Source organism: Vulpes lagopus, chromosome 20 (genome assembly GCF_018345385.1).
Source record: "Vulpes lagopus strain Blue_001 chromosome 20, ASM1834538v1, whole genome shotgun sequence".
NCBI classification, from domain to species: domain Eukaryota; kingdom Metazoa; phylum Chordata; class Mammalia; order Carnivora; family Canidae; genus Vulpes; species Vulpes lagopus.
In genome coordinates this window covers 14,744,667-14,763,285 of record NC_054843.1, presented here as the reverse complement: position 1 = coordinate 14,763,285, position 18,619 = coordinate 14,744,667, and the positions used below count along the sequence as shown (strand labels likewise).

Here is an 18,619-nt window from a genome sequence, read left to right as displayed (position 1 = left end):
GTATCTTTTTCTTCTTTACTCCTGAGTTCTGTCCATTGTCATGCCCTGGTCTATAATGTTTATTTTTTTTAGATCAAAAAGTCCTACTTTGGTATTAGTTAGACTTATTCCTTTTCAATAGATTTTCCATTTTTAAGACTCAAATTTTAATAATTCTTAAACAGAACTGTTTGAATGACAGATATTTTTGCACTTCTAAATCCTCTGTAGTCTCAGCCTGCTAAATCGCTTTAAATAATATATATTTAAAAAATAGAAACAGTGAATGCCTCTTATTTCAATGAATATGTCAAAGGTTAATTAGAATATTTGTAAAGTACTCCAAGCTTCTTAGCAAAAGTTACTAAAGCTGAAAAGGCTTCATTTATTAAATCTGAAATCGTCTAGTTTTTTTTTTTTTCCCAAAAAACCGCAGGAGAATCAGGTATAGATAATTTCATTTTCCTGGTTAAATCTGATTATGTGGCTATTCTGTTGCTGATGAAACATTGTTGGCAAAGATTAAGCATTTTTTCATCTAAAATCTGTTATAAGGAAGCGTTACTGTAGCTCCATTGGAGGACCATCATTTATTTCTTTTTTTTCCCCCTATAGTGCTTGCAAGTTAAATACTCACTGGGAAATGATTTATAATGTATCTGTGTGCAGTTAAAAACTACTTATTGAAAATAATAATAATAACTAGAACATGCAGTGTTTACTGCTTGCCAAGCACTGCTCTAAGTGCTTTGCATATATTAATTCATTTAATCTTCACAGTGATCATATGAGAAAGATGCCATTATTATGCCTCTTTTATAGGTGAGGAATCAGAACACCACACGAGGAAATGATGAAGCCAGGATTTGATTCCCGCAATCTGGCTCCAGGCTCTGTGTTCTTAACCAACGGGGAATCAGCTAATTGTTTTAATACACTGAACAACAAACTCATGATTTGGTTGTTTTAACAGCTAAATTTTCTAAAGAACCAGTGGTAGTAAGTAGTGGTGGTATTTTTCTATGATAATCAGAGCTGTTGTACTTCTTTCAGTTGTCATATAATGCATGGAACTATTTACATGAAGTTAGGCGGCTTACATTGGTTTAAACAAAAATTAGTAGTATTTTCAGAAGTGTGGCAGTAGGAACTTAAAAGGAAGTGTGGATATTGTTTATATTTTTTCCTTTAACAGTATTTTATATTTCATATAATCTTGTTGTTTGCAGTTGCTGGGTTTCTGTAAAACAGGTGTAAATTCTGTAGTGTAAGATGGTCTTAAGACTAATAGAACCTCTATTTTATAGACATAGCCCAGGTTATAGGGCTCCTACACTGGAGATTAATAATATTATTATTTTGTAGGATGAATAATTGTGCAATTCTACTTAAGATCAATATGTCTGAAGACTTTACGTATAGATCCATGTTTATACATGATTATTTATATATATATCCATAGCCCCCCATGCATACATACACACTGGGGATAAATTATATTTGATCTTTGTTATTTAATAAAAAATTCTATTTGAATGTGAATTCACTATCATGAATACAGTGACTATATGTATATTGAACAAAGAAAATGTCAAAAAACAGTTATATTTTAAAATCTTTAATTTATTTTTTCTTTAGATAAATCCTGATTTCAGATAAGTCTTAAAGATCAGTCAAAGACCTGGAAATCATCTATGTAGAAATTCAAGCTTTTGAAGCAGATGCATCAGAGGTAAATAGTTTGTCTTTAAAACAATCATTTTCTTTAACTCACAATTAAATAAATTACTTAATTAAATAATATATTCTCAGGGAATTTAAAAAATATGATTAATTTACAAAAATCACTTTGAAAGAAGATCTCAGAAGAAGGCATTTATACTTACAGTGAGGGCCTCTGTCTTTCAAATGTATATAATATGATCATTGCAGTTGATCATGCTCTTATCTTGAATTGATAGAAAGTTATGACATTTGCAGAATCTCCAAGGTTTTAAAAATTCATGTGCTCCCTTTAAAAAATTCCCTGAGTGGGATTTAAACACCTTTGCTAAAACATTTTTCATGTTTTTCTCCTGTCTAGAGTTAAAGATTGGTCCATTATAGGCAATATACCAGGATTTGAAAAAGGTTCACTGTAATTGACCTCGTGGATTTCTTTCCAAATACATTTTTAACATATGGGAACTTAACATTTTAGGTACTGATGGTAAAATTAGCTGAATTTTTCAAACACAAGCTAATATCTTTTTATGCAGAGAAATTTGAGAAATGTCTTTCATTTTATGTGTCCTTATATGACTATTTCTGTCTGAAACCTGTCTTGTGTAATGGCTCATTGCTACAGTTCCATTGGTGTGGTGCTCAACAACTTCTCTGAAATGTCTTTAGGGTTGATGACAGCTCCTAACCACTCCCTGGAAGGAGATTATAAAGGTTAGAGAGTCCCTTATTCCCATAGCCAGTCCAAAGTCCCTAGACCATGAAAGCCAGAAATGACAAGCCTGTTATGATTTTTTTAAACCTATTTTATCCAAGTCATTTTAGACTGAATCATGATCTAATCTGTGTAATCCTCTGGCTTGGGTCTGAGAGGATAGTGATTAGTTACAAGGCAAGCTTCTACTGAGAAACATTTCTTACGTGAGTATTTTCTACTCTTTTGGCTCATGAGGACTTCTGATATTCACACCACTTCCTGTCTGCACAAGATATGCTACTAAATCACATGTTGCATTGTGTTTAACAGGTCTGTGTGCATATTGTCACTTTATTGGTATTCAGGTCTTCAAGCTTTGCACAAAATTTTATACCTGTCCCCCTCCTGTCTCTTATAGTGCCAACCTCAAGTGCTAGTCATACTGGAGATCCTGGAAAACATATAAATTGAATTGAATCCTTCTGAACTACCTTATTCCGCTTCTCAGTTGAATTCTAAGGGCGGCCTTACTATCTGTTGCCTACCTACACCTGGAAATGGTTCTTCCGCAAACACCACGTATGTACCTAGTAAAGCTGGCTAAAACTAAGGTTTTTGTCAGGCCTGGCTTCTGAAAGTCTTTGAGATCTTGGACATTGGCACTCCTTCTGGACTTCTCTGTTGATTAGCAGAAGGCACATCTCCCAGAGATCACTGACAGTAAGAAAGTTGAGCAAAGAGCAAAACAGAGTTTTCTAAAAATTCCCAGGGACTGAAAAAGTAGGACTATTAGCTAGGGGTAAGTGTTGGATGCTAATGATGATGATGTTGCTGGTGAAAATGATAATATCTAACTTCCTAATTGTTTACAATTTGCCAAGTAGCACTGTGAACACATGACCTATTAAGTCATTTATTCTTTAAAATAATCTTATGAGCTAATTATTATCTTCAATAAACAGGAAGGGAAATCAAGGCATGGAGTTCAAAGAATTTACCATAGCTAATAAGCAGTAAAGTCAGATTTTGAAGCTATGCTATCTGGCTCCAAAATATGCAATCTGAAGCATTTCACTATAAATTGTAAATTATATCCCAGCAACTGGAGTTAGGTATATCTCCTGAGAAGACTGGTTGGTATTCTTTGTCTCTGAGCGTGGACTAGCCCCATTATCCTATTTAGATGTTGGTATGCAAGGGGCATTGGGAAATCCTCCTTTTTCAGGCCTCAAAATGTTCTTAGAATTTGTATGAGTATGCTTTCTTCAATTGGAAAAAAAAAAATATGGCTTGCTAAACTGGTATCATGAGACCAAAGTTTGGACTATTCCATTTATCCTGAAAGGTAATTAATAGAATTACCTCAAGGAGAAAGAAGATAATTTTTGCACTTTCCTTACCTTCTATGAGAGAGGGAGAAAAACAGTGTCTTAGTGTTCTATTATGAAAAGGGAAACTGTAGCTAGATGCCTTTGCTGTCAACTTTCTTAAGTATAAAAGTGAAAATTGGTCATGTCGATCTTGGGGAAGATACACCCAAGTTGTGTCCACAGCTCGGTCATGAACTGAATGATCTTTGTATTTCCTAAGATGCTGGTGGCAGTCTTAGGAGCTTGGAAGGACAGGGAAAACCTTTATTGTTCAGGCTTTGAAGCAGTAGAAAGAAGCAAGCAATTCTGCAGTGGAGAGCTGAGAAACCAATGTAGTTAACATCATATTATTAATTGGTATTATCCTAGTGGAGAATAAATGGGAGTTTGTTGAAAAGTTCTCTAAAATGAAATCTCTTGAAGTTCTGAAATAGTAAGACTCTGACTTATAAAAAGAGTCCATTTATTAACTGACAGCCTGACAAGGAGAAATAAAAGATCCCCTTATATTTGGAGAATTTCCTCAAACATCTTCCACAGTTCCTGGATGGTTGATAAAATACTCTGCCTCTCCTTAACCTTGTCTTGATAATTGGCCTAGTGGTAAATGACACCCCTTGACCAAATGGGCATTATATCACTCATAGTGCTTTAAGACTTTAAGACTTATATAGTCTTATATAAAGACTTATATAAAGACTTATATAAAGACTTATAAAGACATAGACTTTAAGACTCGAAGTGCTGATGACCTTGAGAAAATGTAAAGTTTAATAAGCATTATTAACTGGGTGTCCTTGGCCACAGAACTTAGAGTTCTTCCTTTTTTTTATGGACAATATCAAATTCTAGCTCTCCATCTATTTTTTTTTCTTTTTCTTTTTTTCTAGCTCTCCATCTAAAGCCTAGTGAATGTATGTGGAATTCATGATTTAATTCTAGTTCTCTTGTGTAAATACAGTCCTGATGATCAATGTAATTATTCTATACACAAATGATTCAGTGAAGAAAAACTGCTTTGGCCTCTCCTGTCTCAGACACATGCTTTGATCAACACTTGTTTAATAAATGTCAGTTTATTTCCTTAGCCTTATCTGAATTCACAGGTAGGTAGTGCAATTTCACCTGAGCTACTTTAAAAAATTAAATTTTGGGTTTTTTTTCATGTTGAAAATCAAATAAACCAATTATGAAATCTGGGCTTGTGCTGTCTGCAAAAATAGAAAAAGGGAAAAAAGCCAATGGATTTTGATTGAAATTTTAGTGAGCCACTTTTGGCCACACATTTCAGAAAGAAGCTTCTTTAAAAGCTTGTGGCCCAGAGACCACATCGAGGGATTAGGGTATTTTGTGTCTTCACTGATTTTGGTAATTTCTATAGTTTTTTCCTTTTTGCAACTTCCTATTCCATAACTGTAAAAACAATTTAGAATCAACTTGAAAGCAAAGAGACAGATTTCTAATATTTGGATGCTGCCAAAGGGAAATATATATATATATATTTTTTTCTCTGCTCCTAAGAACAAAAAAACTTTAAATTACACTGCATATGATAAGAAAATGCTTCTTATTAGAAGTTTCCTTGTGATTGAGTGAAGATGAGACCCATCTGAGAAAATGGCTTATTACCCAACAATGGATCAGAACATGCTAGATCAGACTGGGCGAAGGTGGTTTTCCTTATTCATTCAACAGCCCAAGAGACAATATTGTCTTTGATTAAGAGAGAAGGGGAGGGAGGTCTGATGGCACAGCAAAGGTGAAATATTAATGAAGACCTGGCTCAGGACTGAGTTTTTTGACAATTAACTACTGTCACTCAGTGACTCAAGGTGGAAATACCTTGAGAGCTGAAAGCCTGGAATGTTTCTTTCCCTTGCGGAATAATCCAGCTTAAAAACCCTGAGTGTGTATCCCTCTGAAGCTTTCTGACAGCTTGCATCCCTCAAGGGGAAAACTAAATCGGATTTAGTCCTTGTTCTCTTTTTTTGCAAATAAATTCCTTCTTGATAATAGGGTTGCCAGGCTGCAAGCTAACTTGTAAATCGAGGAATATGGCAACAGTGTCTCTTCCTGTGTGGGTCTCCATTATCCCTCCTGCTGTGGTCTGGATGTGTCCCTCTCACATTCAGATATTGGAACCTTTAACCCCAAGATACTGGTATTAGGAAGTGAGGTCTTTGGGAGGTGTTTAAGTCATGAGGATGGAGCCATTACAAATGGGATTAGTGCCTTTTTAAAGAGGCTCCAGAGAGATCACTTGCCCCTTCCTCCATGTGAGGATATAACGAAGTCTGTGACCTGAAATAGGGCCCTCACTCAACCATGCTGACACCCTGATCTAAGACTACCAGCCTCACAGAGTGTGAGAAACACATTTCTGTTTTTTTATAAGCTACCCAGTCTTTGGTATTTCATGAAAGTAGCCTGAATTGACAAAGACACGCTGTTTACCTCACTCCCTTTGTCCCTCCCTCCTCTGATGGAATTCCATCTTTCTTAGAATTCATCTGTGCATTTGTTCATCTTTTAAAAACATATTTTCTGAATGTCTACTATGTGGCAGGCATTGCTTTAGGTTCTGGAGATGTAATGGCAAACAAAACAGAGCAATTCTCTACCCTCAAGGAGCTTACCTCAAAGCACTCTCTGATATTTGGGTGAGCCCCAGGTCTTCTACTCACAGATTTGCAAATTTGGGGTAAGTTATTTAACTGAGCTGTGCCTCATTTTCTTCATATAATGGGGACAATATTAATACTTGCCTCAACCAGTTTTGATAAGGAACAAATGAGATAATATATGTAGAGCATTTATAGAGTGTGTGGCTATGAGCTAGTGTCTTGTGCCTGCTGCTCTTCTCATTGCTGTTGTTGGTCCTATCCTCACATTCTTTCTCCCTGGGATGCTTATTGACTCATCATTTGCCTGGTGACCTGAGAGACCACTTTAATGTGGTGCCTTGTTTTCGGGGCCAAGGAGCAAGCAGGAGCCCTCTCTGAAAAGGCCTAGGAAGCAGAAGTTGTGAGTAGAACATGACTATTTTAGGGAAATGCACCATCCAACATACTTGTAATGGGCCCTGCTGGAAAAATGGGGACCAGCACCCTTTATATACAAGAAGCATGTGGGAAGCAGAATCGGATCAAAATGAGGCTAAGGGATGCTTTGTGAATACACAGACTGGTTGCATAGTAGCAAAGTCAGGTCCATTGCTTGTGCAAAGGGTAACCTCTTACTCTTCTATATTTGTTGTATACATCCAGAAGGCAGTAGATTCTTCTCTGCCTCTACTTACCTACTTCTCGAAACTTTAAAACTTTTTGATACTGGTAAGAGAGGCAAATCATTTCAGATATTTTTTCAGACATACCCAGTTCTACTTTGGCAGTATCCCTTGGTCCTCTATGCCTTGCAGGTAACTTTCCTGGTTTCTGACAAGTGTCGTGATGAATCACTAGCTTGAGGTAAGCTCTGTGTTTTCATACTATTGATTTTACGAAAATCCAAGCTTTCGTAAACTTGGATAGCCATATATTTAATGTCATTTGTCCTTAAAACAACACTTGTCTAGGGAAGAAATAATCACCACACTTTATACATTTACTAAATCAATGATGTATTTCTTAAAGTGAAAAGAATGTTTAAGAATCACCTTTTTCTAACATAGAGGAAAAGCAAATCCTAACTTTTCATGTCACTCTGTTTTGGGTAAACCTCTGGGTAGACTTTACTCTTAAAATAAAGTAATTTTTATTTATCAATTTTTTTTTAATTTATCAATTGTTATTGTTAATTGGTACATAAAATTTACTGCATAAGTAGTACCTATTTTGGTGAACCAATACTGGTATACAAAGAAATGTTCCCTTTTTTTTCCACCCTTAGTTTTTTGTTTTTGTTTTTTTTTTTTTTTTGGTTCTAAATTAATATTCTTCAGCAGTCTTTGTCTACTCAATCCTGGGGTGACAGACAACTTCATTTTTGGTATCTAGGTAAGAAACATTGACACAGTGTTTTTTTAGAGTTTATTTTGGTTGCACAGCTGTTTTTCTTTTTTTTCTTCACATGAACAGTTATCTTTCAAAAGAAGGCTCTAACTTATCCCTGTCTAACTTCAAGTCTGTGACTCTGAAAGATAATTTAGCTTCTGGAGATTTTGTTTTCTTCATTAGTAAAGTGAAAGGCCGACCGTCATGATCTCTAAGGTGTTTTTGCTATCTCTACAACTCCCTGGATCTATTGAAATCCATTCTCCACACTCCCTCACCCTAACCCATGAGAGCTACTGTATCTGGGATTTCATAATAGAAATTACAGAGGCTTATTCCATAAGGAAGGCAGAAATCAGTTGCTTTACTCTAAGTAAGTAATTAAAAAGAGTTGAACAATGAAATGCACTTGACAATAAAACTGTATCACTCTAACTTAATTCTTCTTTGGTGCTTTGGAAGGCACTCTGGCTATTGGAAAGCTTCAGGACACAATGAGGGGCACTGTCCTCATTGTTGCAGATACAATATTTGATTGATGTCCCCTGGGAATTCTTTTTCATTCAAAATCTCCAAATAAATTCCCATATCAACACATTTGTTATCTTCTTCTATCTCATTAAATACAGAATATAAGAACAAAACAATGATATTCAAGTATTCTGTATTCTGATTATCAGAATTTAGATTAAGGAATCTTTATTTTATGGGTTCCATGCATGAGTGGTTAGTTAATGGTGGTTGGGCTGTATTCAGAAAACAGCATTTTTTTCTAGTATAAAGGGAGAAGATATTGATCTGTAGATCTGAGTGTACTAAATTGGGGATAAAGGGAGCAGAGAAATTGCTTTATGCTGACTGCTGAGGGCACATGGGTTCCTTGTAATGGGAGTGTGTCATTATAAGTCTTATTTAAAAAAAAAAAAAAACCAAACCTGCCCACTTTCTTTTTCTTTTCTTTTCTTTTTTTCTTTTATCTTTTCTTTCTTTCTTTCTTCCTTCCTTTCTTTCTTTCTTTCTTTCTTTCTTTCTTTCTTTCTTTCTTTCTTTCTTTCTTTTTTTTTTAGAGACTTTTATTCCACATTCCCCTCTCCTCAATATGAGATAACCTTTGAGAATTGTCAGTTTCTTACCTTGAAGAAGGTCATTGTCGATCCATCTCTGACTGCCCCATATTCTATCTTGGTTTGCTTTGCCAGATCATCTGCTGAATCTATGGGAGATTCCATTCTCTCTACTGTCAGGAAGGCAGCCAGATTGGCAGTGTAGGATGAAATGATGATTAAGGTGAAAAACCACCAAATCCCTCCAACTATTCTGGTCGATAGAGCTTTGGGCATCAGCTCTGATCCTGTGATGTTATCACCAGAGTAAGAGTGTTAAACAGAGTTAAGAGAAGAGGGAAGACTCATGATTTGACAGTAGTCTAGGGAGATAATGCATTTTTATGACATAAAAGTTAGAAAGCCATTAAGGACTTACTCTTTTGTGTGTAGGTGTGTAGGTGAAAGAGAAGTATGTTTTTAAGAAAAAAAGATCAAAATCTAAAAGATCTTTTATCACTAATTGCAACTATTGCTTGAAATATAATTTATCAACATTTGATGGTATTAAATGTTTTAACCCTGAGATATTCCATGTCTAAAATTTATAGAGTTAGTTTAATTGCTTAGATTTGGGTTTGTTTGCTTGCTTTTGTTAAAAAGTCAATTACAAGACTTTGGGGGCTTTATTAAACCATATGATACAAATCTTATTGTGTGAAATAAAATTTTACAGTCTTTGTACAACTATGGAAGCTTTGAAACACTAAGTTATTTTTGTTTAGGATTAAAGAACGTGAGAAACTTTTAAAAGATTAATATTATGCCATTTGTCATGTGTGCTTTAATAAAACTTTAGGATTTTACAATCAAATTAAATAAGAGAAAGCCACACTTGACAATAGATGAATAATTTTTTCATTGTTTTATGTTACTTTTAAAGTCAAAATTATTTTTTCCTAATGTATATTCTTGTGTGATTGATAAGAATATATTTACTGAAAAGCATACTTGTGTCCTTTGAAGTGCTCATTTTTAATTATACTTCACAGACTGGCCATTTCTCAGGTGGAAAGGGGCCCTTCCTGGTAAACTACATTTTTAGATGTCATCTGATGACTATTATTTGTAAAAGATAACATGGGGAAGCACTTAACCTGTTTATCAAAAGACCCTTTCTCTATAAAAGAAAGGATATATGGGTCAAGTTTATTTACACAAAGGGTAAATATTTGTGATAACTCTCTAGCTCAAAGATGTTGGTCAGTCTGAGCTGTATATGTCTATGAATCCAGTAGTAGGATTATAAAGGGGAGAAGTGGGTATGCAATTCTACTTCTACTTCTACCCAATTCTACTGATTCATGGGTGGATTTTGGCTACTCTGATTGCCTGAAATTCACGAAGGATTCTGTACTTAGAATTTCCTCCATGAACTTAGAGGCATAGTGAGTTTAGATGATCAATTAAAAAGCGGAAAGTATAAAAATCCTAAAGGTGAAGTACAGCAGGTGAAATATCTGGTTTCAAGGACTCTTTCACTATTCTTATTGGGTGTTTTGAAGTTTCATAGTTAATGGCTTAAGATGGAACAGAGAATTGTAGTTTACCATTCTACAGATAAATGAGTTTATACTCAAATTTAATCTATAAACAGACACACATATTGCTCATGAAATCAAAGCCAGCTCAGGGCTCATGATAAGCAGATCAAGGTTGGCAGAATTTCTGGGCTTTGAATTAACAGATACATTTTCCTAATGCTCTTAGGTATCTAGGAGCTTTATTCTCTTTTAATGAGGTAAATTGTTTCATTGCAATTTCTATTTCCTTCTTTGGTTTGTTTGTTTGAATTTGGGTGTGTAATATTACACAGATTTATAATAGTTTCCATTAAATTGCCTCCAAGGATTTAGTGGGATAGTTTGTTGCTGTTGTTTTAATCTTGTGGTTTAATGGGATTTATGTGCCTGTGGGTGTCTGTGTGTGCTTAATGCCCAAGGTTGTTTCATATCTTTGTACTTAATTGATCTAGCAGCCTTTTGGCAGTGTGATATTATTTAGATCTTTAGTCAGTTATCATTAAAATACCATTTATTTCATAAAATAGCCATGGGAAATAAGTAATACAGTTAATAGATATATTTTCATAGCTTATAGGTATAGATTTTCTGCTGTAAATTTATCCTTATGTTATTTGGTTGCATTTGTGAAGAGATAAGGTAGTATTTTATTATTTGTGTAATTATGTAGTATGTGGCAGCAAAACTAGACAGATGCATGGATAACCAATCTCTGACAGGTAGTAAGAAATAATATAAACTCATACCTATCATACTTTAAATACACTTTTGAATGAAATTTTCTTGGAAACTAAAAAGTAACAAGTAGAAATCTACTCAGATTACATTTTAAACCCTTGGTATATGGTATGAATTAGATTTCTTGACATTTCACTGTGTTTTTTATTTTCACACAGTTTTATGACTTTCCTGACTTTCAACATTAATTGAAATATTTGGAAATGGCTTTCCTCAAATAGAGATGATTTGTTTAAGTTCAGAACCAGAGAGAATGAAGTTATGAAAGCAATAAAAGTCGAGTGAAACATCATTAGAAAATATTTGGGATGAGAGACAATACTTGCTGAAGTCTCTTTAGTGCCTTTTATGGCAGACATGACAGCCAATCCTGATCCAGACTTTGCTCACGCTCTGTAGAAAAGAGAAAGTCTGATCATCACATTAAAAAAGAAATGAAACAAAATGGTTTCCAATTGAGCACAGTGACAAGCTTCTGCTAACAAGAGAGAGCACAACATTTGATACAGAAGTTAGCTACCTGGTCCAATGCCACATGCTAAGGACAGATGCACTAAGCAGTCATCACTACCACCAATTTGTATATGACAATATTTGTCTCAGCTGACAAGTATTTTTAAACTTCTTGAAAAACAAGCAGAGTCTGGTTGGGGCTGACTGTCATGTACCCAAGGTAGTGGTAATTAGCAGACACTGCATCCCACAGTTTGCTGTGGATGATGGTAAACTCCAAACAGAATATGAAAGAAAGTTTGGGGAGGTGGGTACACTCATATGACACAAGGCAGTCATGGACGTATATACCTGCATGGACTTGCTGTATACTCTGGGAAACCCACGTCTATATCTTTCTCTTCTAATGGTGCAGAGAAACAAGCTATAGGGAAGGTGTGTGTTGAGGGGACAAGTTGATCTCCTTATTCTTTGATAGGAGTTGCTCACAAGATAAATGCTCTCAAAATTAAATGCACTGGTAAAGCACTACCTGGATTCTAGTGGGTTTTCCTGCACGACTTATAGTTCTACGCTACACTCTAAACTTATGGAGTTATTTCTAGTAAACTTGGTGCTATGTCTATACCTATTTAGCAATGACTGCATAAACTGCTGAACTGCCTAATGAACTGCCACTTTTCTCAAATACTTGGTATTTTTATCTCTCCTCTCATTTGTAGACACAGAATATAAACATTTCAAGTAGTATGATAAAAACTCCCTCATGAGAAGCCTTGGGTTCACCCCCAAGTAACAAACATGTTTAATATATATATCTTCACGGAATTTTCCTTTGCCAATCTATTCTGCATCTTATTGTCAAATGAACAGATTATTCTAAATATGACAGCATCTGTGACTTATGGTTTTCTTAAATTAATGCATTTAATCTTGGGAGGTCTCTTCTAGACCATACGCCTAGAATCAAATCTGAGGAAAGTCCACAAAATACCTGGATCTCTTCCAAAGGTTAAAACAACTCCATCTTTCCTCCCCAACAAAATACCCCCCCCATCATAGGAAAGATATAAAATACATTACATTTCTATGGTTTGAATTTTATTTCCTCAACCTTTACAGTTTACTGTTGCTATGGCTACCAATTGAGGGATATTGTAAAAAGTTACAAGCTAGGATGGGTCCCATTAGGGTCTGTCAGGGTGGTAATTAGGTGGCAGTTTTAGGTACTGTCAGCTATTGGAAAAATGCAAGCTGACTTAGTTTTCAAAGAAAGCAAATTCCACTCCTTTCAAACCCCTGACTTGCAGAGTTATGGCTGACAAGGAAAAGTCTGATACTTAATCTATGCAAATTTGTAAACAATTTCTAAGTTCTTTTAACCATTACTTTCTTCTAGGAAAATTTGTATTGCTTGATAGAAGTCCTATTTTAGAAATATAGGAAAGAGGTTTCCTTCAGGTCACATTTTTATCTTTGCTATTTTTAGAACTGACTACGAAATCAGGTTCTATTGTTTAATTCCTGAGATGGTTTTTCAGTCTATCCTCTAGCTTTATGGTGGAGTTTACCAGCAACAAAGCTTGTCAGCAGACTGTGGGATGCATGTGACAAAGATGGGCAACCGATGTACCTTGCTGCATGAGAGCTCCAACTCCAAACCAGAAACTGTTTAGTAAAGTAAAATTGTTTTCCACCACGTCTGAGTCAGGGTTGCATGGGTGGGGGTTATACCACTCGTAGGGTGTAAACCTGCAGTAGTTAACAAAAACAGTCTGTAAACATCAGATAAATACACGTGGCACGAGTAAAACCTGCTGAACAACGCAGAAAACCCAACAATTAATGGTGAAAGCATCAAACCCAAACAGTAAAGGCCATATTCAACTTACACCTTTGGTGGGCAAGGTTCAAAGGAGACATGAGACATTATATTTACCAGACTTCTTATTTCTAGGCAAAGTGCTTTGGGCAGCTGGAATTGTACTTCTCTGACCTATGTCTGCTGAATTCTTCTGAGTTTTTATTCATTCCTATTTTACTGAACAACTAGTTGGACTGTAAAGAAAGGTTCACTCATCCCAAGTATTTATCCCATCAAGAAGCAATGTCCGCTATGTACACACTGGTTACATACCAAATGTGGTTCAAGATATTGTGTTGCTAGATGCTGGGGGACACAAAAAAGAGGTAACCTGCCTTCAAGGGGCATCTATGGATAGGTGCTTAAAAGAAGTATGTGGCTTAGCAATTTCATAATGCATCGAAGGAGCTGCAAGGGTAAGAAGATCAGTAAACAGAAACAAGGTCTAGATTTGGGTTATATTTAATTTTTTTAAGTTACTACATATATGGAAAGAAAAATCATAATCTTTAAATGGAGAGATGAAGTGTGTATATGTATATATATATATATATATATATATATATATATATATATTTATTTATTTCAGTAGGCTCCAAGCCCGACTGAGCCAACCAGGTATCCTGAAGACTTGAAGTTTAAACTTAGAAGTATCCTGGCCGCCCAGAGACAGGCATCAATGTCAACTCCATAGTATGTCTCACTGGGGAGTTTTACACTCAAAATTCCCTTTGATTTGTTTTTAACTTATTTATAGAATGATGGACTATATTGTCATTTGATCAGCAGCCCTAATGAGTTAGGAAGTCGATCTTGAACAAGTTCCTTAAACTTTCTGGCCTCAATTTCCTTATTTGTAAACAAGAGGGAATCCAGATATCTCTGGGATGTGTGAAAAGAAAAATCTGGGAAACTGAACCCATTTTTGGTCCTTTCTGTGTTTCTAAACATCTATCTGATCTCTAGGAGTCACTCGCTCTGTGGTTATTTTGTAGGGCTATCTTGCCAAGGGGCACTTATTTCCCCAAAGAGACATTAGCAGATGCTCTGCAAAGTGATCTGGAAATGATTTAAAATGCAGTAGTTCTCAGCACCGGAAGCTTTGCCATTTGCCATTGGGTTCTTTTAATGCAAGCAGGAGCGTCAGGGTAATGTTAAAACCCCATAAAACCGATGGGAACATACGGAAGACTCTCCAGCCATAAGGTTTTAGCAGTAAACAATAGCAGGTTGCTGACACAATGGGGAGAATCGGGATTAAGGTGAATATATTATCTAGAGCAAAAAGCAGGGCACACTGAATCATGCACAAAGAACTGGGCAGACAATTCCTCTTAATGAAAAAACATTGTCTACCCCCCACTCCAGACACCTTCTGGAAAGTGTACAGTGTCTCCTCATCAAGTCTTAGGGGTACCGGGATAATAGCCTCATAGTTTCCCCCACAGTAATGGGATCTAACTCATTACTGCGCCTCCTCCACAGCTGCAGGGCACATGGTGCAGCTTCCTGTGAAGCTTATGAATATAGCTGCAATCGACAGTGCCATGCCAATACATTTTAATTACTGTTTCAACAATATAATTAAGTTTTGAATTTATACACTCTTCTAACCATAGTGGTTTGCTGAGCTGAGGAAACGAATACCAATATTAATGAACCCACTAATTGAAACAGTATGCACAGTAAAGATGCCGTTACTTAAACAATATCGTTGTCACTTGTACAATAATCCTGAAATATTAACTGCAATAAGTTAGGAGGCTCATGCACTCAAAAGAAGGAGTTTTTCTCAACGGACTGTAAAACCGGGCAACCACTAACCCCCCCTGATGTGCAGGTACTTCTTTCTCATCTCTCTGATCAGTGAGCTCCGCACTTGCCTCTCTGAAATGCTGCTTGTGGTCTTGTGTCAGTGTTTTATACTTTGCAGTTCTGAGTGAACAATTAATCTAATTTTCTAAGGCAAAAAGGAAACCCGTCTAAACAGCAACGTGATTCTTACGGCTTTGCAAAGATATTTTAGGTTCTTTCTTTCCAGGATTCTGAGTGATTTGGCGTTGGACTGAAAAATATTAAGTGTCAGTACGATGCTGTGCTGTAAGACACTGGTTTTCATAATGCAATAGACCTACCTGTTGACTGGATGTAGCTATTTCAGCTTGAATTGCCCAATGCCTGTTTAAAGATGGTCAGTGTGACAGCAGAGTCAGCATCGGGAAGGCTGGGGGAAAATTAATATATGACCTACACCACTGATGTTCTGAAGCTGCTATTCCCAATTGACACTGAACTTTAGTAAAATGATGGAGAAAGGGACAAATGGGCTTAGAATCTGTGTTAAAATTTGCATATAAAAGAGTAGCATTATATTGAAATGTAAAGATTCATTTTGGGTTTATGTTTATCTATGCCAAGCTTTTACTTGAATGGAGATATAAAACAATCCTCAGACTGAAGATCTCTAATGGATATTGGTCTGCCTCAAGGAGAGGGAGATCCGTTCATCTTTTAAAGGACAGCACTCTGTTGGAATTTGCGATATAAATGTTGGGTTTGTATTATAGCTTTAGAGTTACAGTCAAAGGTTTTCTTGATTTTTTTTTTTTTTGCCAAATGCTGACTTAAAAAATATTCATTTTTAACAAGACAAACATAAATCATATAATGTAAGCAGATGTGATATCTAGATATTTTTTTATTTAATTGTGCATTCATGATGGACATAATTCCTGGAGGTTAAATGTTTTTCAAAAAGTAATTTAAAAAATGTTAACCACAGAACAAAAACCCTGACATGCACATTTGTAGCATTGTAACTAAACAAGTCACAGTAACTTAAACATTTATATAGATTTCCTTAGTTTGTCTAACTGTATGAATTCAATTCAGTTTAGCAAATGATTTTTAAACATCTATTTAGTGAAAACATTAGCCTAAATGCAGTGATGGGCTTTATTTTTTTTTTCCCTTTAAAAGGACATAAAAGGATACACTGCAAAACAAATTCAAAAGCCTCTCTAGAGCTAACAATGAGATTAACTTTTTTATTACTGCTTCACTAATTCTTTTTTTTGTTGTTGTTGTTTTTTTTTTTGCTTCACTAATTCTGAAGGCAAACCACTAATGTGGCAACAAAGCCGCTTCACATCTTAGCTTCTTGGTACAAAGTGACCAAGTGCATGGTCTGAACTATGATGGTGGGAAGTAAAAGTGAATTGGCACATCTATTCAACAAGGATTTTTGTCTTTGGGAACCACCTCCAAAATATATTTAGGGGTTTCATAAAGTAGAGGTAGAAATGGATTCAAGGGTATAGAGATGAATGTAGTTGAACGTATGATCCCCATGACGATGCACCTGTATACTGCAGGGAGTTGTTTTCCACATTCCACCACCTTGCTGTTTGCAAGTATGTACTTGATGCGCAGCAATTCCACTTTTCTGAGACTCAGAATGAGAGGAAAGGCAATGAGAAGGAGGCGGCAAGGAGAATAAGCTAAATAAAGAGCTGGTTTATAAATGGTCCTGTTGGTGAGTAGGAATTTTGAGTGGATAGTATTGATCGGGGGGGAGGGGCTGCTTTCTTAATAGAATGAATAGAAATAGAATGAATAGAAACAGAATGAAGTCAGAAAATATAGAGCTCTGGGTCACTAAGAACTGAGAAAAACAGTCAAAATAAGGAGGGAAAAAAGCCTGAATGTCACACTATTCTGATATATCCTGATGACAGAAAGAAAGGCAATTTAAAGGCACAGTTAGGGTCAAGTGTATAGGGGTACTTCCACCCTGTATACTTGTGAGAACTTTTGGATGCTGCTGACATGTTTTGTCTCCCATTGGCTGTGATCAAATCAGTATGATAAATAACCTATTTGGTCATCAACATTATCTTATTCTACTCATCAGCATCACTGCCTAGACAGACCAACAGACCCGGGGATATGGAAATTCACTTCCCTCTGCTGCTTAGATTGCTCTGCTGTCTCCAATATCACCCAACAGATGTGTGCCCCAGAGCAGAGGAATGGAACAATTTTCTTATTTGTTGTTAGAATGACAAGTAGCCATTTATTAAATAGCCATTCTACAGAGGTATTCACTTCACTTAGTGACCAGTAATAAGAAATGCATCTCCAAAGGTGAGCAACTTATCTTTTAAAACTTGATACCCCAAGCAACATCTTCTTTAGTTTTTTAAAGCATGGTCTCCATCCTGGTGCTATTGACATTTTGGGGTAACTCTTGTTAGAACTGTCTGCATACTGTAGGATGTTTAGTGGCATCCATGAACTCTACCCACTTTACATCAACAGCATTTTCCACCCTCAGTTGTGGCAACCAAAATATCCAAATGCTACCTGAAAGATAAAATCTCTCCTAGTTGAGAACCACTGATTTAGAGCACTAAGGTGTCAAAGCATAATATTACTTCACATACTGTTAATATACTATCTTCTGTGGTAGGACTTATGGAAAGAGAGCCTTGGTCATTATTTAAAAGTAGCTTAATACTTGGCCAAACTTTGGAAAATAATCTGGGATCTGGTAATGTAATGATACACTTTATAAGGTGTGAGGTATGGAGAAAACATTTATTTCATAACGAATGTATAAATACCCACAAGTGAAAGAATCCATTCATTCAGTTTGACTATATGGGTGTGCCTCATGGATCTTTGAGTCTTTTCTAGCTTGGGTTATTCTCCCAAGCTTGCCTTATAATTATGACAGGGAAAGAGTCACCTGGCATTAATCAAAACCAGAGTGGACAAGGACAGAGAGCTGGCATGAAGAAATATTTCCTATAGAAATTCCTGGAGGGAAAGCAAAAATTGATCAGGGGAAAAAGTTCACTGAGTTTTGTTGAAAGATGAAAAAGATTGAAAACAAGTGGGGGACATACAAAAGCAATTATTTTTTTACATGGTCTATCTAGGGATATCAAATGTTTAAGCCAATAGAAAGATAAAATAGCTGCGTTTCAAATTCAGCATCAAAGGTGTTTAGAAAATATAATCTACTGAAAGGTATAAAAAGCCTTTGAAGAATTGTGTAAAGTGGAATGGCTAAATATAGAGTTATCTCAGAAAATAAAACCTAAGCTAAATCATCAGTGGTAGTATAAATATTTCATGCCTCTAGACTCCACATGTTAGTAATCTTTCTTTTCA

The 18,619-nt window shown here is 35.8% G+C and overlaps 1 protein-coding gene across 1 annotated transcript in view; it reads right to left on the bottom strand.

Moving 5' to 3' along the window:
* The window catches only part of GRIK1 (glutamate ionotropic receptor kainate type subunit 1), a 360,508-nt gene that overhangs the window by 25,307 nt on the left and 316,582 nt on the right, over window positions 1-18,619 (bottom strand). The window contains exons 13-14 of the mRNA XM_041734902.1: window positions 13,211-13,329; window positions 8,894-9,111 (exon numbers count right to left, since the gene is read on the bottom strand). Coding sequence (XP_041590836.1) covers window positions 8,894-9,111; window positions 13,211-13,329 — 337 coding nt within the window. The remainder of the gene's footprint in view (window positions 1-8,893; window positions 9,112-13,210; window positions 13,330-18,619) is intronic.